Source organism: Oryctolagus cuniculus, chromosome 6 (genome assembly GCF_051225735.1).
Source record: "Oryctolagus cuniculus isolate XC-2025 breed Fujian yellow rabbit chromosome 6, ASM5122573v1, whole genome shotgun sequence".
Taxonomy (NCBI): domain Eukaryota; kingdom Metazoa; phylum Chordata; class Mammalia; order Lagomorpha; family Leporidae; genus Oryctolagus; species Oryctolagus cuniculus.
Window position 1 is genome coordinate 141,588,168 of NC_142872.1, and position 26,905 is coordinate 141,615,072.

General features: G+C 38.0%; 1 protein-coding gene across 6 annotated transcripts in view; it reads right to left on the reverse strand.

Annotated features, from left to right (window-relative positions):
* The window catches only part of TRPS1 (transcriptional repressor GATA binding 1), a 269,427-nt gene that overhangs the window by 204,248 nt on the left and 38,274 nt on the right, over nt 1–26,905 (reverse strand). For 5 of the 6 annotated variants that reach the window (XM_070075419.2, XM_051843995.3, XM_051843993.3 and 2 more), the window contains exon 2: nt 12,118–13,034. In XM_070075419.2, the coding sequence (XP_069931520.1) occupies nt 12,118–13,032 (915 nt within the window). In that variant the 5' untranslated portion in view covers nt 13,033–13,034. Of the gene's footprint in view, nt 1–12,117; nt 13,035–16,190; nt 16,344–26,905 lie in introns of those variants that run through there. The other variant, XM_089335603.1, reaches the window with a different exon arrangement.

Below are 26,905 nucleotides of genomic sequence, written 5' to 3' on the forward strand. Positions count from 1 at the left end.
GCTTTCCTTATATAATACACATTGAACTAACTTACTGTTCAATCAAGATTCCTGAAAAACAACCATGCATCATTATTTCTTTAAGTTTGAAATCTTAAAGCCCTATATATGCTGTGACCACATTGAACTGTGACAGATTTCCGGGCTATTACAGTGAACAAGCAAGACCACATATCTGCCTGTGAAATATTACAAGAAAAAAAACAGAATATAGATAAAACCTTTTATTCATTTGTATTTAACTTTGTTTATTTTTGTTGTTCTTCTCCAAGTCAAATGCCTGAGAAGACACATGGTTTAACTGCTCGGCACTTCAGTTTGGTCACTGTTAAGGTATAAGCTATACCGTGTAGACTTTGCCATCTTATACAATTGTGATAAAAATCAACTGAGGGAGCCAGTGCTGTGGTGCAGTAGGTAAAGCTGCCACCTGCAGTGATGGCATCCCATATGAGCGCTGGTTTTAGTCCCAGCTGCTCTACTTCCAATCCAGCTCTCTGCTATGGCCTAGGAAATCAGTAGAAGATGGTCCAAGTCCTTGGGCCCCTTCACCTGTACGGGAGACCTGGAAGAATCTCCTGACTCCCAGCTTTGGACTGGCACAGCTCCAGCTGTGGCAGCCATCTGGGAAGTGAACCAGCAGATGGAAGACCTTTCTCTCTCTTTCTCTACCTCTACCTCTCTGTAATTCTGCCTTTCAAATATATAAACAGATCTTCAAAAAAAAAAATCAAGTGAGGTCCCTAGGGATGTGCGGTCTACTAGGACTGTGAAATGATGAAAATATTCTATGGTCTCTCCTGTCCAATAGGGTAGCCACTAGCTAGAGGTGACTACTCAATACCTGATGTAGGATTAGTGCAAATGAAGAATCTATTTCTAAGTTGTTAAAGATGTTTTCTTATTTTTTCATTAATTAACTGAAATTTAAATAGTCACATATGGCTAGGGAACACCACATTATGCAGCATACTTTACAGTGACATCCACTTGGATGGGATTATTATTTAGTAAAATGAACCATCCCAGTAAATTCCTCCTGCCAAAGGGGTCAAAAGACTCAATAGAGAGGAAGTGGCAAAGCATTCAGTGACAAATTCACACACTTGTCACTACCAGGACTCTTAGCTATAAATGAAAAGGTAATGTTTCTGTTTCCATTCTTCTTTTCTTGGTCTATAGGAAAATATCTTAAAAATATTTGGAAGTAAGCAGGGCCTCAAAGCATCTTGGTTGGACAAATGGATGAACTTCTTAATGGAGATGTGAGTACAAACAGAAATTTCTCACCAAGATCCCTGAGTTACACGGGATAAGGAAGCCACAGGAACTCAGGACACCATTATCACTGACTTAGCCTAGCATATATGAACTTTTTCAAAAAAGTACAAAATGCATCTTTTACCCAAAAGCAACTGACTATGGAACCACTGAGAATTACAGTTACATAGAAAACACCCAACAGAACTGTAAAAAGGAACATATTTTAAATTGTTTTTCACTGACCAAGAACTATGACAGCTTTTTTATTGTATGTTATCCCTACTTTTAAAAATGATTCCTTCCATGTAATATTTTCTGTGGTTTACATATGTCTTTTTTTTTTTTTTTTTTTGACAGGCAGAGTGGACAGTGAGAGAGAGAGACAGAGAGAAAGGTCTTCCTTTGCCATTGGTTCACCCTCCAATGGCCGGCGCACCGTACTGATCCGAAGCCAGGAGCCAGGTACTTACCCTGGTCTCCCATGGGGTGCAGGGCCCAAGCACTTGGGCCATCCTCCACTGCACTCCCTGGCCATAGCAGAGAGCTGGCCTGGAAGAGGGGTAACCGGGACAGAATCCGGTGGCCCGACCGGGACTAGAACCCTGTGTGCTGGCGCCGCAAGGTGGAGGATTAGCCTAGTGAGCCGCGGCGCCGGCCTACATATGTCTTTTAATGGAAATGTTTCACTATAGAAGTGAACAATATAAAAATAATTGGCTTTTTTCAAAGTTTTTAACCTCAATTTATTTCTTTCCACCTAATAATATGGATCAAAAACTAATAAGAATATCTGAAAGAATATGTCAAAGGGAAATATTTTTAAAAGGCTCAGAACTCTTAAAATGACACTTTAGCACATGCAGTTATTTTCAATGAAACAAAAAAAAAGAGTTGTTTGAACTAAACACAAACCTTTCCTCAGATGTGGTTCATTTTCAAGTACTATAATTGATAGCAACAGAGACAATTATGAGGGTACTAATTTAAGAGGACTTGAGGTTATGGGCTGATAGTCAAAAAAGCAAAACCTTAAAAATAAAAGGCTATGTTGTTAAAAACAAAAACACTGCTCAAATACTGAAGATACAATGAAATTTCAAACAACTTGAAGACATTTGTAAAGGCTAATGGTGACTGAAAATAACCGTCATCAGAATTAATCTGCTAGTAAACTTAAGGAATGTTTCTGCAGGTATAGTTTTTCGAATACCTTCCAGGATACAGTGTATGCTTCAATGATGAACTTTTTTTTTTTAAAGGCAGAGTTTCAGAGAGAGAGAGAGAGAGAGAGAGAAGCAGAAGTCTTCCATCTGCTGTCTTCTCAAATGGCTGCAATGACCAGGACTGGGCCAGGCCAGAGCCAGAGCTTCTTCTGGGTCTCCCACATAGGTGCAAGGGCCCAGGGATTTGGACCATCCTCTGCTGCTTTCACAGGTACCTTAGCAGGGAACTGAATCAGAAGTGGGGCAGCAGGGACTTGAATCGGTGCCCATATGGGATGCTGGTACTGCAGGCCACAGCTTCACCTGCTACGCCACAGTGCCTGCATCCAATGATGGAAACTAAATGTAAAAAAAAATTTCAATAACAAATCTAATTCTGTGGCAATGATCTCAGTCTTATGCCATACAGAGCTTATTCCTACAAAATTTTGCTATCAAAATTTTGCTGCCATAATAACTCTAAGAAACATCCCTTCCATTTGGATTTATAAATGCCAACCAACAGCAGGGTGCAGGGGGGCCCAAAACTTAAATTGGTAAAAGCAACACACTGAAAGAAAAAATACTGCATATGCTTCATTATGTACATTATGGCTTTTAGGATTACAGCAATGAACAGTGTACCCTAAACTAGTTTCCTCATTTTACTCAGTGATTCTGAATTAATTTCCCTATGGTTATCTGATATCTGGGAAGACAGGCTACCAGTAAAACTTACATTCACAATAATTGTAAGACAACCTTTTGTAGGGAAAACTAGCAAACAGCAAATGCAGTACAAGTGGATTTTAAAGCTGAGGGCTTTCTCTATCGCACTCTCTACTGCACCCAACCTGCTGCCAAGACTGGCTCACCAAGGAGATAAATATAATTACATATGTGTTCTAGACAGTATTCGGAAAAACACAAAGCCCAGTCCCTGAAATGTGGACTATCCCAGGCATGCCTACTATGAGCAAAGCCCTGAGCATATGCAAAGTGACCAAGTCCAAAACCCCAATGTGTCTGTTGTTTAGCACAAAAATCTCACAAGTAAATAGGTGACAACAGTGGAAGATAGGCTTCTGCTGAGGGGCAGCAGGTTCCATGACCACACGGGCACACAGCACCTGAGCCAGACTCCAGGTCAGCAGAGGCTTCAGAAGGAACAACAGAGGATCCGATGATATGTGAAGATGACCAAGGAAAGGCATTTAAGGCAGAGGAGACAACCAGGGTAAAGCCCTAAGTGAGCGTAAAACAATGTCAGTCGCTCTTGGGAAATACTGGAGGGCTGAGGTATCGTCAGCGTTTAAGAGGAGTCTGCTGCATACATGATGGTATTTGCTATGTAATAAGCAGTATAACTGCATTAGACTTGTGGGGAGCAACTCGGACTAGACTAAGTTACTGGAATTAGGACTTATTCTATACATCTGCTCTCCCACAATATGGCGCTGGGAGAGGAGAAAACAGCTTCTACACAGCTGCCTCCAGTTCAGCCAATAAACTGTAGGACTTGCTCTTGATTGGAGGAGAGCAGCGTACTCGGCGTGTGGGCAGCCGAGTTGGGATTGGCGGAGGAGGACTATAAAGGAGGAGAGAGAAGGCATGCACCAGGAACATCTAAGGGGAACACCTGTGCAGCCCCCGAGAGAGCCAGCCGGCGGTGTGCCGCTCCCCTGCGGAAGTGGGGAATGTGGCAGGGGGAACCGCCCTTCCACGGAGGTGGAAGGGACAGTAGCCAACCCAGGAAGAACCAGCAGCAAACCCGGGGAGGGCCGAGCAGACGAAAGAACAGCGCAGGGCTTAGTGTCGTTCCTCCACGAAGAGGGGGAGCGACAAGATTCATTCTTACTACTGTCCCTTCTAGAAGAACAGTAAGAGAGAAATTGGAAAAGTAAGGTCTTCTTGGAGAACCCACATATGACTACACCAGTATAATTAGACGACGTGACATTTAACATGAGTAAAGTAGACCTACACTTCCTACAACATGTAGAAGAAGGAGTGTAAGAAGGATTTTTAAAAATTAAAAGAAAGCAGGACAGGAAAGAGAAATAGAAAGTGAAGGCAAAGGGGAGCAACCAAAAAGGAGAAAGAAGGATGAGCAAGGTGAGAAGGGAAGAGAACAGAAGGAGACAGAAAAAAAAATTATAAGAAAACAATAAGAATGTGTTAAGTAACTATTAAGGGAGTTAACCATCAAGGAATAAAGAAGCAAAGTCTGGGACAATTGATTCAACTGCTAAGGGAAACAGAGAGAAACCTCAGGGTAATTCCACAATGAGACTACAGAAGAAGAGAGGTGAAAGCAGCAACGAGAAGAGCTGGGGCCAGTGTTGTGATGCAGCAGGTTAAGCCTCTACATGAGACACTAGAACCTCATACTGGAGAGCAGGTTTAAGTCCTGGCTGCTCTGCTTTGGATCCAGCTTCCTGCTCATATGCCTGGAAAGGCAGTGGAAGATGCCCAAGTGTTTGAGCCCTTAAACCCACATGGGAGGACCTGGATAGGGTTCCTGGTTTTGGCCTGGCCCAGCCTTGGCTGTTGTTGCCATCTGGGGAGTGAACCAAGAGATGGAAGATCTATGCCTGTTCCAACCCCCAAGTCTCTCTGCCTTTCAAATAAGTAAGTAAGTAAGTAAATAAATCTATCTTAAAAAAGCTGCTTGGGGGAGGGGAGGGGAGACTTCATTTTCATATGTTAACTTAGAGGTGACAGTGGAACACCAAGATGGAACCACCCAAGAGCTAGGAAAACCAGTTCAGATAAAACATTCTTTAAGACTCCCAAATATGTTACTGAATTCATGAAAGAATTCAAATGTTCATTAATTGTCCATCAACAGGTGATCTATGTCTAAAAGGAGAAATGCTAGTAGACAAGTGTGCTACTGAAACTCTCCAGCTCTTCACTGTACCCCATACTTCTCTGTTTCAGAATCTGGTGAAATCATACAGCGCCCAGCACAGCTGGGGTACGCAGCATACACCAATTACACACTCGAAAGGCATTCTGATTTGTTCTCTGCCTCCACACCCATTCCTGCTCTTAATGTAGGCAGAGGATAAACCCTTAATTACACAGCCTTGGAGAACATAAATGGGAGCTGGGTGCATCTCCTTAGCATTTAATCTTCATAGAAAAACCAACAGATATTGTGCCAGGTAACTAGAGGAGCAGAAGAAACTCTCAGACCATCTATTAAAACATAGATTCCTAAAACAAAGTCCTCTAAGTAAGGGAAATCAAATAAATGAAGCACATTGATGACATGTTTCTTAATTTGGAGATAAACCATTGACTTCTTAACTCAGCAAATACAAATTTGTGGGGGTGGGCATTTAGCAAAGTGATTAAAACACTGGATAAGATTCCTGGGTCCCATATTGAAGCTCCTGAGTATGATACCTGGTTCTAGCTCTTGACTCTGGCTCAGCTGCTAATCCATACTCTGGGAGGTAATGGTGATGGATCAAATAATTGAATTCTTGCCACTGACATAAGAGATCTGAATTGCTTTCTGATCCCCAGCTTTAGCTTGGCCCAGCCAGAGACACTGCATGCACCTGGGGTGTGACCCAGTAGACGGGAGTACTCTCTCTTGTGTGTGTGTCTTCTCTCTGCCTGTCTCTGGCTCTCCATCTCCTCAACAGATACATAAATAAATTTACCCCTTACTCTACCAGAATTAGTTTCTGTAATAATTTTTTAAAAACATTTTCAAGATAAATCAAATTTCAATTTCTTTTCAATGACTCCAATTACAAAGGTAGTAAGTTCACGTAAAGTAGGCTAGCATTGTACTACCTGCATCAGATAACAAAATATCTCAAAGAAAACGCAGGTCTCCAAAGTCAACGTCAATGTGATTCACACAGAGTATGCACTAGGCCGCCCAGATTTACCAGTCTTTTTATCTCCTCCCTTACATACAAACGGCCTGTGTTCTGTTGCTTTTCCATATGCAGTAAACTCAGGCACATACTTGGGCTGTGAAGACAGGCTTACAGCCTATCTCTGCTATCTACTCCTTCAACTCAAGCAACTCCTTGATCTTGGGCAGATTACTTTAATCCCTCTATACTTGTTTCCTTGTTTCTTAAAATGGATATGAAGGTTGTGTCTACTTCAAGGGTTCTTATGAAGATAAGTTGATGAAATTATGTGAAAATCCACATAAACACATAAGAAACTCTTAATAAACATTAGCTATTATTATACATGATTTTGACACTAGAGAAAAAAGAAGGCATATGTGACTTTTGATTATGTAAATCAATAAAAGAAGTTTTGAACAAGTTTCAAGAAATGCAGAAAAAAATTCTACATTTGACTTTCAATTAAAATTAAACAGGAATTCCTTGTATATTTTGAAAATGGCACCTGCTTCAAAATTTGGAATCACATGGTGAAGAACTCAAGAAGTTTATGGTCTCAGATTCTCAGAATTGGAGTCCACAAAGGAAATCAGAAAATGAAAGGGAACTATTCTCTCTCCAAACCTCCCTGGGGTTGGCGCACTACTTCTGTATCTGTGTTTCCAACAGCTGCAAGTATGCTGTAATTACAATGACCCAAGAAACAAAAAACACCGAATAATCTGCTGACTTGATATGGTTAGCAAGCAGGCCATTTGAGAGATAAAACTTTTATTAAGAGTTGAATAATGCTAAATTTGATTGGGTGCACTGATAACCCACAATTTTTTCTTCTAAACATTCTGCCTGGAGAGAAATACTGATACACAAGAAAATGATACATATTGTTTAAGTGATAATAAATAAACCCCAAATCAAAGCAGGACTGGCATTTATCATACCAACTTGAACGCAACAAAACTAAATGGAGATTTTAACATATCCAGGTAAGGGGATTAATTAAAATGACCAATCCGCTCCACTGGGGTTTCTCCATTATCCTCCTTGGCTATCTCCACTGATGAAAATAAATTGTCAAATGCAAAAACTTTGCTTGCTTTATGGCCTTGAGGTGAGCATATGCTTTTTAAAAAAATATATTTATTTATTTGAAAGGCTGAGTTACAGAGAGGCATAGACAGAGGGAGGGAGGGAAGAAGGGAGCAGAGAGAGAGAGAGAGAGCGAGAGAGAGAGATGTCTTCCATCTGTTAATTCACTCCCCAGATGACTGCAATGGCCAGAGCTGCACCGATCCGAAGGCAGGAGCCAAGAGTTTCCTCCAGGTCTCCCACATGGGTGCAGGAGCCCAAGGACTTGGGCCACCTTCTACTGCTCTCCCAGGCCATAGCAGAGAGCTGGATCAGAAGTGGAGCAGCCAGGACTCTGGAGGAACTGGAGCCCATATGGGATTCCAGCACTGCAGGCAGCAGCTTTACCCACTACACCATAGTGCCGGCCCCGAGCATATGTTTTATTTTGCACATTTTATTACTTGTTAAAGAGGCACAGTCCGGAAAGTAAGTGTGGATTCCTATGCCAAACACCATCCTGTATAGACAGTCTGAATTGATTAAAGTCTCATTTACTAGATTTTCTAAAGCGCAATTGTCCTCAACTTAGAAAAACAAAGAAACAGAACCTGCTAACATGTACAACTTCCCTCCTACTCCAGATCAAAGGAAACACTCAGGAAAAAAATAAATATTTGGAAGGAAAATTCAAGACAAGTCAAAATAAGCCACAATGAGTGTAATGTTCCCTGAATTACTTTTTTCCAACTCAAACTGTATGTAATCCCCTATTCAAATGAGCATACCAGTACATGTTAAGGATCTGTAAAGATGATAGAATTAAATATGTTGAAAATCCACAGGGAAAGGATGGTTTTCTGTCACTAAAATCTGTTCTTCCTGTTTCCATCATGATGTATCATGCAACTATGATGAAAGTATTTACAAAACAGAAATGTAGCATTCTTAGTTCAAAAACAAGATAGTCCCTGGTAAATTAATAATGGAATTCTCCTGTTAACCTTAGAGGTTCATAAGTGGCAAAATCAGGCAATTCCTTCTTGGAGTCCTGAATAATGCAGAATAGAGAAGTTTCACTAATATGGAAAGGCAACAGATACATCATAAGCATTTATAAACTTGGGATAGTATAAACACTTTCCCGTGGGAAGCACAAGTTGACAGGACTCCTACTTTTATAACCTGATCTGAGAGCTAAAAGCGCCCCCATAAAGATGATGCAAACACCCTAATGCACAGCACATTAAGCCCTAATGAAACAGCAAAGTCCGCGTTGTTAATGCAAGCCTCCATTCAGCAATGGTTTAAATATAAGCATAATAAAGCAGATTAAAAAGAAAGAAGCTGTAATTACTTTTTTAAGAACTCAATCTCTTGTCCCATTATTGGGTCTACATATAAGCCTCAAAGGCTGAATACAGATAGTAAAAATCACATGAAGAGCTTGCCAATCATGCTGTATCCTTTACTTTTAAAATTTTAAGCAGAACAATTGATAAAACATGCAAGAGAAAATGAGAAACCGGGGAACTAACATCCGGGTTCAATAAATTAGCTCTGAGCTAGCAATTTTATCTTTTCTTGGTTTTCATGGTAAAACATGTATGCCTCTTCCAATTTCAGGGCTGGATGTTCTAACTCTGTGCAAGGAAGAGCATCCTAAATTGGACACGCTAAGAAAAGACAGTCCCAGCTGTATGGTCGTCTCTATAAAGTGACCTCCATGATCCTGTTTGAGCCTCTACGTAAGATGCAACACAAAGAAACACTGCTGTTGGACACTATTTTTACAGAACTGGAATCCTCTGACTCAGTTCCTTGTGATATAATTTATAAAGACGTGCCTATTATCAGTTAAAGTACTCCTGAATGTCAGTTTTCCCTCCAGATATACATCAAGTCATTTGATCTTAGAACTGGAAATCTTAGAAATTGTTTAAGCTACTTCTTTTACCCAACTGTATATTTTGTATTGGCACTCAAGTCAGTTCAAATTATTTAAAACATCCATGTCAAACCAAAATATAGATCAAAGCCACAGAGTTCTTTAAGTTCTTTACTTCTGGCTTCTGTTCTTTTTCCTTGGCCTATAATGTCATAAATCTATCATTAACCACCAACTGTTCTGAATGGTTTAAAAAAAAGCAATGTTTAATTGAAAAAGATTAATGAATTGTTCATGTATTACTTCAATTAACTCAAATTATATATTTATATAAGTCATTCCCGAAATGGAATGATAATCTGCCTGTAATACTCATGTTTACCAACATCTTTTATCAGAATACATATAAGCCATATACTACATATTTCTGACAAAACTGCATAAAGAAGTTCTATAGTCAGCATTTTCTCTCCCTTGCTTTTAGTCTGCACACAGTGCAAATGCCAAGGAAAGAACCTCTCAAAAAGCATTTCAGCAACACAAATGTGTGGGTAAAAAGAGGAATTTCAGATGTGCTTTCATTATTGAATTTATGCATACAGAGAAACTGTTCATTCAAAGCTGAGTATTTATTTCAACATAAATACATTAGGAAGTTACCTCTTCTTGCACATGTTTATGCATCCATACCTGGTACATGTGCAGAGCACTCAGGATTGGCATTTGGTCTAAAAATATATCTAGAGTTCTTTTCATCAATTGAAGTTGACTCTCTTTAGACTATTTCAAAATCTGATCATTCCTTTGAAATAATCGCTCACTCTTCCACAGATTGCCTTTTCCTATTTTTAGAAATATTATTTCTCCTTGAAAAAAAAATTGATCTTAACAAGATTATCTTTCTGCATGCCATTTCCTACCACTCTCTGTCTTCTTTACTGTGTGTTGCTGCAAGGACTTAGTAGACAGCCTCGTCTAGCATCAGCTGTTTCATTTCTACTTCTATTAGTTCAAACTCAGATAGCTCACACATCTGTTTTATTTCTAAAATCACTGCCCAGGAAAAGTGTTCTCCCCAAACATAAACTTCACTATAAATAACTAAGGACCTAACAAATAACTGTTTGGGGGGAAATGGAAGTGTGTTTAAAAATCCGAATTCTTCCAAACTATAGGCCTTAGTAATCTTCATTTTAGAGCCTTCCTGACAGCCGAGATCAGCTTCCCTCAGAAGTCGTCCCTGGAGTGAACAAACTGAAACTCCTGCCGGAAATCCAGGTATTAACATCATATTACTTGCTAATTATAAAACACCATTTCACATACTGACATTATTCACTTCCAACCCTTTTATCTAAAACACGTATTTGCTTTCCAATCATAGTTTGACAGCACAGTGTATCTGACATAAGACAGTGAAATGATCTTTAATAAGACAGCAGTTCAAAGCATGTAGCTTTCATGCATAATAACTATGTTGGCTTAATTTGCTGCTCCACAGCAATAATTCTATTTGTGGAAATTCATGAAGTGAAATGAAATTTTTAGAGAGCTTTACCAAGATGAAACTGGATTTTCATGACTTCTTCCTTCTATCTCCCTTAAAGTGGTAAGATTGTGATTCGGGCATTTAAAAGACACCAGAAATTTGTCTGCTGGTGGTTCTTATAAGTGTTTCAAAATATGTTCACTACCTTTTATTTATAACCCCTTTGCCTTTCTCAATTGACACTAGTGCAACACAGAGGTCTAGGGCAAAGGTGCTCTTCTGTTGACAAAAATGACAGATATTTTTAAAAGGAGTTAGTAGCTCAAATGAGTATGAGGTGATTTCATTACTGCTCTGGTACTTCTCCTAATCATTCCTAAAGAAGGTTAATATTAAACCTAATATGTTTTGAAACCCCCCTGGCCTAATAATACAATAAAAATCTACAGACTGTAACAAAACTAATATACTTTCTCTCAAGCTGGCTATGAGTTTTGACTATGCTAAAATTACACAAATGCCCTTCCTTCGATTCAGTTCCATGGTTCATTCTTTTTAAGATGGTAACAGATTTTTTTCCGTACATTTCATATATGCCATAAACTAGAGATGGAAAATGAGATCAAAAAGGTACGCTGGCTTTAATAAAAATATAAACCTAAATTACTGCTAAATGTTTTTGTAAATTGCCATTTTCCTTAAAAGCAGAAAGGAATGCTTTATTGGCCTGCATCAAGGTCATCTGGTGTCCTTAGTACTTACAATCACATTGACTTCATTTTAATCAATGTGAAATGTTGTTTCCAAATTCTCATTTGCAATCACTTTGCCTTTTCAGGAGTATGTCCCTGTAACTATCAATAGCACCCAAATCTGGTCAGGCTGACCATAAAAGCAAATCCTACAGGAAATACAGGAAAGATACTCACTGAAGGAAAGGTTACAGCAGAAGCCTCCCGATCTAAAATTAGAACAAGTCATGAATTACTATCGTGCACAACCATAAAGATTAGTGCCACTTTTGGAAGATGGAGAAAATATCAAATTACCATGAAACAGATCCTGAAATATTAAGCTTAGCTCATTCCATGAAGAGACTTTTCCCAACCTAACAGAAATGTTGGAACTGCTTTCCAAGATGAGAGGCTAAAGACAACTTTGAATTTAGATGAAGGAGCTGTGGAGTGCGTTCACCTCTTGTGCTGGATCGGGAAGGCTACCCTGGGGGTACTGAGCCCCTGGTTTTAATAGGCATACAAGCACACACATTGCCAACACTAATAACTTTTGCTGACCAAAGCGATCGCAATACAAAACACAAACCTGCACGTCATAGGTCCCATTTAGTAAAACAGGCCTTGAAGAGTTGATGTCCTGCAGCACACCAGAAAGCACAGAACGGTTGACCTTCTGGAAGTCTTTGGAATGGCTGAACTGCACCATGTTATGAAGGGCCAAGATTTTGCTGTCCAGCTCAGCATCCTGCCTGGTGCGGTTATGCAGTCCTAAGTGATACTTTCGGAAGTGCTTGATCAGATCTGTGGGGTCGTTGCCATAGTAACCATAGCCACAGATATTGCATTTAAAGTCCTGAAGCTCTGGAGACAGAGGTGCCGGATCTGGGTTATCATTCACCAGGAACTCAGTTTTGGATTTATTAAGTCTTACACCCCCATCTGAAGGCACTTGTGGGTTTTTTGAGGCCACTGAAACTGGGCTTAAACCTTGACAATTGGCTTGACCGCTCTGCACTTGCCCTGTTTCCTCGGTAGCCTTTGGTGACATCTTATGCTCTTCCTTTGTCTCCAACGAGTCCCCTGATGGGGTACAGGCCATATCTTGAGGGTCATCTGCCTCTGCTTTTTGAGGAGACTTCAAGGGCTCACAGACTCCCGCAGCAGCTGGAGATGAGAAAGCCAACATATTTCTGTCTGTCACCTCATCATGAGGGAAGGAGGGAAGGCTTCCTCCCTTATTGGGGCTTTCATAATTGAAGCCAGCCTTCTCACTTTTCAAGTCCTTCTTGCTGCTAGAAGACGGATCTTGGGCAAGCGAGCCATGCTCCTCCTTGTTGTTTAACTCTGCAGCATCACTCTGATCCGTGTTTTCTGACATCTGATCTGCAGAAAAGTCTTTGCTCTTTCCAGATACTTTGCTTTCTGCACCTCTAGGCTCCAGGCTCTGGCCCTCGCCTTCGCTAGCGACGTTTCTCAGAGGGGGGTTCTTTTTCCGGACCATATCTGTAAAAAGACAAACAGAAGGCAGATGCAGGGTTAATTGAAAGTAGCAGGCATATGATCAAATCTAGAATATTTTACTTATTCTATTCAGGATTTTGTGAGGTATATAATTCATTTTTTTTTCCTTTAGAGGAAAAGTAAGTTTAAAAAATCGCACAGAATTGAGACTAGAGCAAACAATTTACATTTACAATTATTTTTGCCACAAATAGCAGTCCATTCATTATTTTTAAATATGAATAGTAAAAGCTTCATTATTATTACCAGGTCTGTCTTCTTGTTACTTATCCTTTCCTGCTGATTATATTTTTGTTCAATTTCTTTCCTCCGTTATAGTTGGGGACATACACACATACTTCTGTATTTATACATGTTGTACATTATATATAGTGTGTACACATGTTATGTTTACAGAATATATACATGTTTATGTTTAAAGAAGACATATTATGTATTTATCTGATATGCATATGTACATATAAACATAAACTGGAATTCAATATTGTTACACTGTGGGACAAAGGTATAAATACAGGTTCAGCCAGAATCTCTACATGATCAAAAAGACAGAAACAACCTTGTTATAAACAGAGTGAAACTGCCCCCAGTCCTTTCAGGAAATGGAGGATGACAAATGTTTCATCTTTGACCTCCCAACACAAGTCTTGAAGCCACATTTGAGGCTGGCATCGTAGTGTCAGGTCAGGATTCCAGCCAGCCTAAGTGGAAACCCAGCTAAATCCCACATTTCTGCACACAAACTGCTGAAAATCGTGCAAGAGTCACCATCAGGAGCACACTGCAAGCTGACTGAAGTAAAATGCTACGTTGAAACTTACACTATTGCCATTTTATAGCTTTAAATTTCAAAACCATGGCAGTTTTCTTCTCTGAGGCTCACCTTTATGGGCTAACACGACTGTGCCTTTCAAGTTAGCAGCATCAGGAACTAAGATCAAAATATGAATGCTGCGACAAATTCCTCTACAGGAGTCCAAAATGAGTCAGAACTCAAAGGATGCAGAGAAATAAGAAGCAATCTGTGTCACGTCCATAAAAACTGCGTTAACAAGGGCTTGTCGCAGGCTGTTCTGGGGCTGTGTCCCTTAATCGTTCAGCTGAAGCACTGTCAAGTACTGTGTGAATCTAAGTTACCACCCCAAATGTCTCTTGGAAAATTCCACCTGTGACTTTCTAATAAAACAAGCCTCTTTATGAGCTGACTCTAGCATGAGGACCAATTTCACAGAGTTAGGTACCCCACGATTATCCAAAATGTACTGAAAAAAATCCAAATTAATAGCATGGTTTAGCTGTTTTTGTCTACTATTACTCACAAGGGCTGAGGAGCCACACTGGCGTTGGATAGGCCGGTATACCCTTCGCTCTGAAAAGCTGGTCAAGCAAAATTTTTATAATATAAATCACTGAACCAGAACAATGCACTAGTTATAGGATAAGGAATCCTTCGCAACGTAAAAATCTACTTCATGGTTAATTTCAAAAATAGAAGTGTACTTAAGAAAGTAAATGTTCTTCCAATACACCAATAATGTTATTCATCAACTGGATGTAGAATTTTCCTTCTGGAAAAGCAACAAAATTCTTACAGGATGAAAGACTGAAGTTTCCAGTGAAAGTGACGGTGATGAAGCAATGTAAACCTGAACCTGCCTGACCTTCTGTGGGAAGAAGGCGGAAACCATCTCACCTTAGTGTTACTCCACTAGGGCCTAAAATGAACTAAGCCAGGGAACCATGGTTAAAAAGGGAAACACTGGTTAATCGTCTTGTTTCAATGTTTGCATTTCCGTGTCTTATGGCTTGACATCAAAGTTTTAGGAGACCTGTTTTTTCTGTCTGAAGTGACTAAGGTAGCTTTCAGCACTTGTAATAACACATGGAGGACAGGAGAACAATTTTACTGGTAGCCAACAAATGGAAAAATGAAAAAGAAACAGAAAGAATAAAAAGAAAACTTAAACAATTAGTGATCATTTAAAATACACGTTTTAGAAAATTCATTCTCTCAACCTGGCTTACAGAAAAGAACAATCCTGGTTGCAGAGTGTCCAATGTCCCTACATTTAAAAATGTAATAGCCTGGGATGGCATGACTTGTCTTTCCTTCCAGAATTTTCTGATTTATTTTTTCCATTATAACATAACTATCACAACATAGTCTTTCCTTGGATAAATACTGAAAAACTATATCAATTGTGTTTTAACATTTTTACCCTTCATGTGTCTAAAAGCTAACAATGACTCGTCAACTGAGTGAAATAAATAAGGTTACATTCACAAAGAAGGACAGAAATCCTATCTCAAAGCAGAAGCCAGAAGAAACAAGGAAGAAATAATCCAAGAGGAAGATAAAGTGGTGGTCTGAGCCCATAAATTAATGGCTTGCTAATTGGAGAAACGGCAATATTTTCACATTTTCAATAGCAAGGGAGCTAAGGTAAAATACTTAAAGGTGACTAGAGCTAAATAGATTAATATTAAAAAAATTAACTTACTTTTCAGAACAGAGAAAGGTATTTAGCTCTTTCTTACTTATTGCTCTCGTTAAGAGATGTAATGGGTCATGTTTAAAAACTACCCACCCAGCATCTTTAGTGCCTGAGAGAAAATATGATTTAATTACATTATCATCTTTTCAGATTTCAGTTCCTCTTCCACCCAAGAACAACCTTTAGAACGCATATGACTCACCGACTCCTCATGCTGAATAGAGCCCTTAATAATATACATTGCAAAGAATGTTAAACTGCTAAAACTTCAAAGACGTTTCAGAAAGGTCATTTGGGTTTTATTTTTTGTTTTGAGGGCAGGGATATGTTCTTTATAGTTGCTGGGCTTTTTTAAAAAAATCATTCTTTATTTACTTGACTATACTTTGAAGTATAGAAAAAATAATTTTTACTGGAATTATAGCATCATAATTTTTCAGAGTGACATATTATGTAAATATACGCACATTTGCAATACTTCTAAATGGAAGAAACTCCTCTAGCATGTCATAAGTTAGATACCATAAGACCATAGCCACCCTCAAGTTATTATCTCTAAGACAAATAACAGATTGCATGATGTTTTGCTTGTGCCAAGAACTTTTCCAGTTAACATTTTCACTTGAAAAAATAGATCACATACTTGTAAAATCATACCCAGCATTGACTTCATAAGGCATGTGGCTTTAGAGTGCTTTCTACAATTATTAATTCTATTAGTCAACTAGCAGGAGGCTAATGCGATTGTCTGAGAAGAGGCTCGGAAGACACAGAGGACATTTTGAGAGCTGATCTGCACATCTGTAAAACAGAGCAAAAAAAAAAAATTCCTTCCTAAATAAGGTAAACATACTTTAATGGATGACACCTAAAATACATTATTATGCCAGCGCCGTCAGCCGCTTGAAAAATGTCTGAAAAAAGCACGAGCAGACCTTGAGCAAGATCCTCTCCCTCCCTTGGGTTTTAATAAAGCAGCAGGAGGAACATGATAGAAAAGATTACAGGACAAGAAGTCATTTTCGAGCAGATCGTGGTATGGTGAAATTATTTAACCTCTAAAACCCCCTCAGCCTAAGGACTATCACACTTATCTACACTGCGAAGAGGGAAAAGATCTTAATTTGTCAACACCAGCAATGATCTTAACAGGGAGAGTTTCCAAGCAGTTAAAACATATAATCACGTCCAGGCACCTTAGTTGTAAGTTTTGGCAACTCCATTTTAAACCTGATCATTCTAACAACATAGCAATATCCTTCACACACGCTACAAAAAAAGAAAAAAGAAAAAGAAATGTGTGAAATGTCAGAGAAGGTAGAGCAACTATAGAGAGTCACTTTAGATAATGGGGCTAACAGGGAATGGAGCAAAGAGAATTGAAGTATCCAAAAGAAGTATAATGTTCAAGCTTTCTCATGCAGGTCCTCCACTGAGATACAAAAACTGGATCTTCAGGCATATTGGTGAGCCTGTCCACATTTATAGTATTTTCCACCTACACAAACACATGAATGGTCTTTCAACACCCTATATAATACGACTGCTAGGATATTTAAACAAATTAAAAATTATATTGAGCCTCCTCCAATTAATTTCCTTGGCTCAGACATAAGACATTCCATCTGAGAAAAAAAAATCAAATTTCTTCTTCTAATTAACCAGATTTCCTTCAAGATTAAAATTTAAATCTAAAAGTTTTCTTAGAAAAAAAAAAGTGTGCAATAATAAGCTAAATTGTAAAAAAGAAAATTATAGGTGATTACACTATTTCTATGTTACATTACTATTTAGACAGATTTATGCAGTGGAAATAATCAGCATTAGACCTAAAATGTAATTCTGCTAACTACTTTATCTCACTGATCAAAATGCTCACATAAATACAACAAACATTTCTTCTGTAGAAGACTGAATCACATTCTCAGAGTGGCATCTTCTCAGCGAAAGGGATGAGTTCTCTTTTATTACCTAAATACTGTGAAATAATCCACAAATGATTTAGTTATATTTCACTGCTATGTATACAGGTATATATATAAATACACACTCATGACATTTTCTTCCAAATGAACTTACAGATAATCAAACAAATTATTCAACAAAGGAAATAAATAACTACTGCAGCAATTTAAAAAGGAAGATGAAGGGGTGGGCATTTGACCTAGTGGCTCAGACGGCAGCTGGGATGCCAGCATCCCATATTGCAGGCCTGGGTTTGAGTTCCAGCTCCACTCCAGATCCCAGCCTCTTGATAACGTGCCCTCTGGGAGGCAGCAGCAGATGGCTCAACTGGCTTAGTCCCTGGTCCTCACATGGGAGACTCAGGTTGTATTCCAGGTTCCTGGCTTCAGACTGGCACAGTCCAGACTACTGTGGCCATTTGGAGAGTGACCCATCAAATGGGGGCTCTTTCTTTCTGTCTCTACCTCTTAAATAAACAAAAAATTTTAACAAGAAAAGCTAGTATCATCTGTGCACTCAATGCAGATGAGAACTAGAATTTATTTCCAGTACATGAAAACTCCTTCAAAGTAAAATATTTTGTGTTTTTTATACTATCTTGGCCCCAAACAAAGAAGGAAGAGTGGTATGGGGATCATGTGCCTGGTTTCTGACTCAAATCAGCTGCTGATGAGAACAAGGGTAAATCCCCTTCTTTGAGCCTCTCTTCTTATCTGTATGATGAGAGATTTAGAATAAACTGTTCCTAAACTTCCCCCTCTGACTCCATGACTCTATAAAGATTCTGGTTAAGGCGATTTATTTTTACCTTAGAAAGTCTTTGTCCAGCCTCAGTGAAAGGCTGTAAAATATTAAGCCACCAACCACTAAGAGGACCTAAATAACACTGACGTCTACCGGTCACTCAGTCATTCATTTCTCAGAACATTCATTCATTCAATAAATGAATAAATTTACACACACACACACACACAGTCTTCAAAGTTTTCATGGAAAATGCATAGTAAGGAAAAGCTATATATATAGGTTTTTAAATTTTTTGCACCAAAAGAAACATCTTTAGATTCCATTTTTCCACAATATATTTGAGTGCCCTCAAATATATGTATATGAATGTGTGTATGTATTTGAAAGGAGATGACACACATGGACATACAAACACATATATGCTGAACAAGACTGCAAAAAAATGGGAGGGGGCAAGACTGTATAATCTATCCTCAGTTGAAAATCCTACTGAGTATGATTTTTCTTATAAGTAGTAGTGCTTATTTTCATAACATATAATAGCAGATGACATTCTATTTTCGTTTTTCCAGATAATAAAACTTTCAAGTGTTTGAAATCAAAGCATCACACAAAAAGAAAAGCCACAATGTTCTTCTCTTTAATAAATATATGTTTTTTTCCTCTCTTGCTTCTATCACCAGCCTAAGAATACTGAGTTATTAATTATGCATTTCATGTAGCTTTCTTAAAAAGAGAGAAAAAAAGAACAAGATATTTCTTTTGATCAAAAGTCCCCCACAAGGAATTTAAAGCATTAAGTAAGTGATAGCAAAATAAAAGGAAGGTCAAGTCTTTGGCCTATAGCAAGCTAGATAGCTTCCATATGAATAACATACAAAGTTCAGTTTTTAAAGAACATGTGTGTTTGCTCATTGGTTTAGGAAAAAAAAAAAACACTCGAATCCTGTCTACCCCATATATACAGATCAAAATCAGATTGCTTAAGTGAACTATAAAATGCAAGAGAACATTGTTTATCCAATTCACAAACCCAAGAATTACTGAAGTAGTTTAAATGTTTTGTATTTCTTCAGATTCCAGGGCAATACTTCAATGGTAGATCGCTTTTTCCGTAAACTGCTTCAAACTTCATAAACCTGATGTCAGAGCTTGTTCTTTGCTATCCATTTCTACTTAATTGACTCTCTCTGAATTGACTGTTCCTGAACCTTTAAAGGTATTTTTGGATGTCTTAAATCCTGTTGAGATTTAAATGTCATCACCTTCAAACAACTCTCATCAAATAAATCTCATATTAATTCGCATCAAATTAATCCAAAATGATGGCTTCTATTAACATATGCTTGAAAGCACAAAGCTATTTAAGAGTCATCTGGACACTAGAACTACCCCAAACCTCTCTGAGATAAAATGCACACTATTTAGATATCCTGTTTCAAAGAGTTTTGATGCTAGCTCAAACACATTTTATTGGGCTTTTATTTCATCATGCTATGTTCTTTATATTTTACAGATCTCATTTCAACTGCACTAGGTAGGTAAATGGAGATGCAGGGAAAGTAAGTAGTAATATCCTATTCCCCAAAATTATCTTCATATATCTAAATATATCCTAGAAAAAAGATTTCATTAACTATTTTATAAGAAAATGATCAAACTTTTTTCTCTTTCAAAGATTACGTAAGAAGTCTAAATGACACTGTAGAATATATTTGGGGGAAAAAAACAAGCCTACACCCGTTTCACTAAATGGGGATAACTAAAATAGAGCAAGCACATATCACAGTATATCAAAAGGAAAGGGAACTTGTTTCTCATTTCATACCTAGTGAGATACAAATGTATTAAAAATTCTACTTTGAGTAGGATCACAATTTCATTAAGCATATTAAGAAACACTGTCAATCATAGGCAGTTTTCCCTTTTGCTGTTCTTTCAAAGAAAAAAACTAATATCCACAATGAATAAAAACAGTTGATTCAAACAGTCCAATCTGACATCTGCACATGGACCAGTCTCAACTTCACCCCTTACTTTGTTAGGGTATTTTAACAGGTCCCTGGGTGAAGAGCCAAACACAGCACTTAAAAAGGGTAATTCAAGGAATGGTATAAATACACCTACTTATCTTGATAGTTATGATATGCATTGACACTTTGCTAGACGTAAATTAGGTTACCACAGATAATAAAAGTTCTGTGCTTTGCAGGAATACTTTTGAAATTTTTTCTTAGCATTTACAGAAAAATCTTCGTATATTAAAGACAGTTTAATTTATAAGTATTGATGCTGTTTTTGTCAATTTTCCAATCTATAATACAACCGAAAAAAAACCTCAATTATCAGCTGGGCCTGCCAATACCTAGCTAACAGATGTCTCATTTTGCCCTAAGAAATTGGTGTCAATCAATGCTAATCCACTTGGTAAACTGACACACATATACACGATAGTGAATCTAACGGATGCATGCCACAAAGACAACATACTTCTATCTTCACAGCAACAACAATCCAAGTGTATTAGGCAAGGTGCTTCTTTGTTTTTTGCTTTGTTTTGTTTATAACAGTGCCAAAGTAGAGAGAAGATTAAAAGGCATATCAGCAATTTATACTGATAAGTGTATATGTCACATGTCTAGAGAGAAAGAGAAATATATGTACTTCGTACTCTAAAATGAAGGAAGTAAATTTGCACCATCATATGCAACAGTTCTTCATGAAACTGGGAAGTAAATCGCAAACCACCACGTTTATTCCTACCACACCACAGGAAGCTGGGACACATTGGAGGACCAGTGGCCTAAGCAGCAAATCACAGGAGGATCCCACAGTTAGGGCACAAATATCATGAGGAATTGGGTAATGTATTCATGCAACAAAAGGGACTTATATGTTTCACAAGGCCAGGGATTATTTTTATCTGTGTGTATTTTTAAAGTTCATGTAAATTAATAAACAGCAGTTACAGACATCTTTCACATTGTGAAACACACACTGATGATGTAAAATGTGGTTTAGTTACCACCCTGTTTAGTGCTAACTGCTTAATTTAACACACTTAGCATCATCATTCCTTCTGATAAGAAACAAATTATACACACATATAAACAATGGACTAATTTTTCTCTTTTGGTAGGTACACTGAAATTTCCCAAAGAACACTGACCTTTTTTAAAAAAAATCCATATTGGAAAACAACTTCTGATAAAAGGATAGGTAAAGCCAACTTTTTCTGTCTTCTAAGGGAAGTTTTATATTTCAGGGGAAAAGAAGTAGACACAGATCATTTAGACGTTGGGTAAATAACAGGCTTAGACGGTTCCAGCTATAAGAACCTTTTCTGAAAAACTGTTATTTCAAAACATTCTGCCTATGCCCAACGCAAGTTTAGCTACCTCTAATATTTTAATATAACTGTTTAGACACAGATGATAGGAAATCAGAACTCTCTTTGTTCTTCCCATGATATTAACTTCTAAATAAAAAATTAAAGGCAGTTCCTTGGTCAAATTAAGCTTAACAGCAACTCTACAATTAATATTCCTCTCAGATATATACAACGTACATTAGCAACTACAGCACCAAAGAGTCCTAGGGACTGGAGAAGGCAGAGTCTGTTCAATTTGGATTAGAATTTCTCCATCTCATTTGGTTTTATGTCACATAACGCCACTTACCCAACAAGACAAACGTTCCACTGGTCATGGAGGGAGATGCTAAGAAGGTAATGATCACGGAAGAAATAACAAAGATTTTAAAGCATGTGTTGTTTTAAAAGAAAACAGTATGCCTGTATTGCCTTGGCAAGAAAACTAAGATGTTCTGATCTGAAGAGGACTGTTTTGAAGAGGGTTTTTTTTTTTTTCAGCATAGTAATTCAACATTAAAAGAAGATCAGGATATGTTATCATGAAAGATTTCGAATCAGTATTTTAGAAGAATGTAAAGGCAGAAGATAAAACACTTACATACAATCGGACCTCAGATGCCCAAATTATACATTTACAAACATGTTATCTCTGAGCTTAATAGTTTAAAAACATTACTGCATAAAGAAACCCTTTTTTTTACAATTAGTGTTTCTAATGCTGTCCCACTATAATGACCAATTTAAAACTTAGAGTACTAAATTTGTCCCTTTATTTTACAAATAGATTATATGATTAAAATTAAGTCAGGAATCAGAATACAGCATAGCGTTTAATAAAATATGGGTTGTGCAAAGGTATTAGAGGAAGCACCAGCATTGCACTGAGTGATCTAAACCTCACTTGGTTACAACCTGTAGCTCTCAAATGCTTGCAGATACCCTGAGAGAATATATCTAACACATGCTCCTCCCCAGTTATAAATCTCATTCTTCCCAACTCCATCCAGTCTCTGTCCCAAGATTCAACTGTGCAATAATAAAGAGTAGAACAATGCCTCAGACCGTATCAATCAGCACCTGCCTAGTTTTAGACCAGTCTATGATTGCATGCCTTTGAAGCATAGCTTCCTATCTGTCTGGCTCACATTTCAGAGTAAAGCAGAAGAGAAATTACATGTACATAGAACGGACTCCCAGACCAACCCTGTAGCTTTATGGCCTTCAAGATTTTGTTTTATTGGTAGTTCAGTCTCTTTGCCCCTCAAGGATTATAAAAAAAAAAAAAATTAGAAAAAAGGGAAGAAAAGAAAATGGGCCAGGTAGATGGCCAGTTATGCTGAAGCAGGGATTTAATTCTAACTCAAAGCCACATGGTGAGGGTCCAGCAAGATCCAATCGTGAGAGGGTAACCACATACTCAACTCTCTCTGGGGCCCCACCAGTCCTACTTTACGTAGCAGCAAGAGGATAATGATTTGATACATATGAGGGTACTTCAAAATGTCCTTGGAAAACGGAACTTAAAAATGTTTCAGTGCAAATGAATTTTGAAATCCCTGTAAACAATGAGTCTTTAAAAAGATCACGAGGCCGCACCGCAGCTCACTAGGCTAATCCTCCGCCTGCGGCGCCGGCACAACTGGTTCTAGTCCTGGTTGGGGCGCCAGATTCTGTCCTGGTTGCTCCTCTTCCAGGCCAGCTCTCTGTTGTGGCCCAGGAGTCCAGTGGAGGATGGCCCAAGTCCTTGGGCCCTGCACCCACATGGGAGACCAGGAGAAGCACCTGGCTCCTGGCTTCGGATCAGCGCGGTGCACTGGCCGCAGCAGCCATTGGGGGTGAACCAACGGTAAAGGAAGACCTTTCTCTCTGTCTCTCTCTCTCACTGTCCACTCTACCTGTCAAAAAAATAAAAATAAAAAAATGAAATAAAAATAAAAAGATTATGAAAAACACATACACTGTAAAAAAACTACGCATGGATTTCATATTTTGTGTCAAAATAAACTTCTCTTCTAAAAACAGATTTATTTTAAAGGCTGAGTTACAGAGAAAAACAGGGGGAGGTGGGGCGGGGGGGGAGAGAGAGAGAATCTTCCATCTGCTGGTTCACTCCTCAAATGGTTGCAATGTCTGGGGCTGGGTCAGGCTGAAGCCAGGAGCCAGGAGCTTCATCCAGTCCTCCCATATGGATGTCCTTCTGCTGCTTTTCCAGGCAAATCAGCAGGGAGATGGATTGGAAGTGGAGCAGCCTAGACTTCAATTGATGCTCATACACGATGCTGGCATTGTAAGCAGTAGCTTAATCCACAGTGCCAAAACGCTGGCTAAACATTTCCACAAAAATGTTCAAGTACCTTTGTGTGTACAGTACGAAGAACTCTTTGAGGCAGAAACTGGCTCATTCATTAGATATTTTCTACAGGTAATTAGTCAATGTTCACATTTAAGTTCAATATACAATTAAGAGTCTACCTAGAGACACACACAGTTACAGACACACACATTTAGAAAAGATTTTTCACCACCTGAAACCCAACGAATTATTTCTTTTCTCCATCAGTCTTGTTCTGGACACCTGTCATAACAAAGCAAGGTAAATATACATATGTAAATTTATATATATATATATATATATATATATATATATAAAATTCCAGACACAGGTGTTTTACAAACCATTCCTCAAATTCTAACTGAATGTTCAAAGAAACCAAAGTCAGAACTCTTCAAGAATTCTTCTTTTTTTATGTAAAAGGCAAACACACACTTGGAGAGAAAGGTCTTCCATCTTCTACTTCACCCCCTAGATCCCAACAGCACCCAGTGTTGAAACAGGCTGAAGCCAGGAACCTAGAATTGAACCCAGGTCTCCCACATGAGTGGCAGGGACCCAAGTACTTGAGCCATTAGCAGGTGCATAATAGAAAAAAAGCTGTGTCGAAAGCAGAGTAGCCAGGATTCTAACAGGAAACTGGATAGAAAGCAGAGTAGACAGGACTCTAACCAGGCACCCAAATATGGGTTACAGGCATCCCACATAGTGACTTAACTTCAGTTAAAAAAAAAAAAAAAAAAAAAAAAAAGTTGCCTCAGAACTAGACTTTTAATTTTCAGCCACAATTGTCAATGTTGACATACGCTCTGAATTTTTAGTAATTGAAATGTACCATGCTACTGTTCCTTCGAGACAGTCACTGTGCCAGAAGCCAGAAGTGTAGTATTATCTCACTTGACTTTGACTTTCATTTGTGCAATCAATCATTTGAGTGAGGCACTATTATCATCCACACTTTATAGATGATGCACAAAAAACTGGAGTTAAATAATCTGCCCAGGCACAGTCCTAGCACACGGACCAGTTGAGTCTGAAGGAGTTTAAAGCCACCCTAGCCCACTTGACTCCTCATTGCATTTCTCATATACACTAAAGTGCTCTTATGAACCACAGTTAAACAATGCACTGAAAGACATAAAAGTAATACACTTTAAGAAATTTACATCAGAACACAATCTACAAGATAGCACTTCACAAAAATTGCTAACAGTCTATCACTGTGTCAAGTAATACACAACCGTGCCCACATTCTCATAGTGACCAGGATTTCTTATTATAAGGGATATAAAGTAGCATATTGGGGCAAGAAAATATAAATCATATTATACTGGTATAGCCTTCACTTTCAGGCAAGTCCAAGACACAGTAGGCACTCACCAAACCTCTCACTGCCTGGAAGGCTGTTAACAGATTTAGATGTTTGATTTCTTCTTCTTCTTCTTCTTCTTCTTCTTCTTCTTCTTTTTTTTTTTTTTTTTTTTTGTGGGGGTGTGTGTGTCTTTTTTCGTGTGTGTGTGTGTGTCTTTGTGGGTGCAGTCTGTTGAAATCTTTACTTAGTATATATTAAGTTGATCTTCCATATATAAAGATAATTGAAAATGAATTGTAATGAAGAATGGAATGGGAGAAGGAGTGAGAGATGGGATGGTTGCGGGTGGGAGGGAGGTTATGGGGGAAAAGCCGCTATAATTCAAAAGTTGTACTTTGGAAATTTATACTTAGTAAATAAAAGTTTAAAAAAAAAGAAAGATCTTAAAAAGAGAAAAAAAGAAATGTTTTGAATATTGCTTAGCTCTTCAAGAGAGATCTAAAACTTTAGATTATAAGTAAATTAGAATAAAGCTAAAACAATGTTAAAAGTTTTATGAACATAATAACAATCAAATTAAGACATGTAAGTACTCAAATCATTAATTTTATCTTTATTTGGGCTGCAAAAAAATCAGTTATCATAGTTGCAGATCTTTAGACATAAACAATAAATGTACAAGTATTGAAAAATAAGAATTATTAAATGCATTTTTTAAAACTGAATCACAGGGCCAGAACTTAGTGTGGAGGGTAAGGCCGCTTCCTGTAATGCCAGCATCCCACATGGGTGCCAGTTCCAGTCCTGGCTGTTCCACTTCCAACCCAGCTCCCTGCTAATGTGCCTGGGAAAGCAGCATGTGGTCCAAGTTCTTGGGCCCCTGCACCCACATGGGAGTGCTGGATGAAGCTCCTGGATCCTGGCTTCAGACTAGCTTAGCTCCAGCCATTGCAGCCACTTGGGGAGTGAACCAGTGGACGGACAATCTCTCTCTCTTTCTCTCTCCCTTTCTCTTTTTAGCTCTTTTAAATAAATAAATAAATCTTTAAAAAAATAAAATAAATTTAAAAAGTTGTGAATCATAACCATGTTGATTTTATTTGGGTTGTATAAAAATCCATAACTTTATATATCAAAATTATTTGTTGACTGAGTTACATAGAGGAAAGTTTATAAAAAAGTAGTATACTGTCTTTTTGTGAAAAGTATAATAATGTGACCATAATCAGTAAAATGAATTTTATAAATTCATACATATTATATACCAAAATGCCATATTATTCAATATGTTTATAGATTTATAATACTACAAATATAAGCAATTACGTATATGTATATGTATACACACATACATATGAGGGGGCTTCAATAATTTCTTTTTTAGTTCAAAAGAAATGGAAATTATCTTTTAATTCCACTTTTTCATGAATATTTGAAGCCCCTTTATATAAACTTTATTTATAAATTTTTCATCATGTATTCTTCTCCAACATACTAAAATTCAAACATTCTGTATACCAAGTATACATACAAAAAGATAAAAGTTTTGCCTTTAAAAGAATAACCTGAGACATAAAACAAATACAGAAAAGCTTCAAACATCTGGATAAGGCTCCTAGCAACTTACCA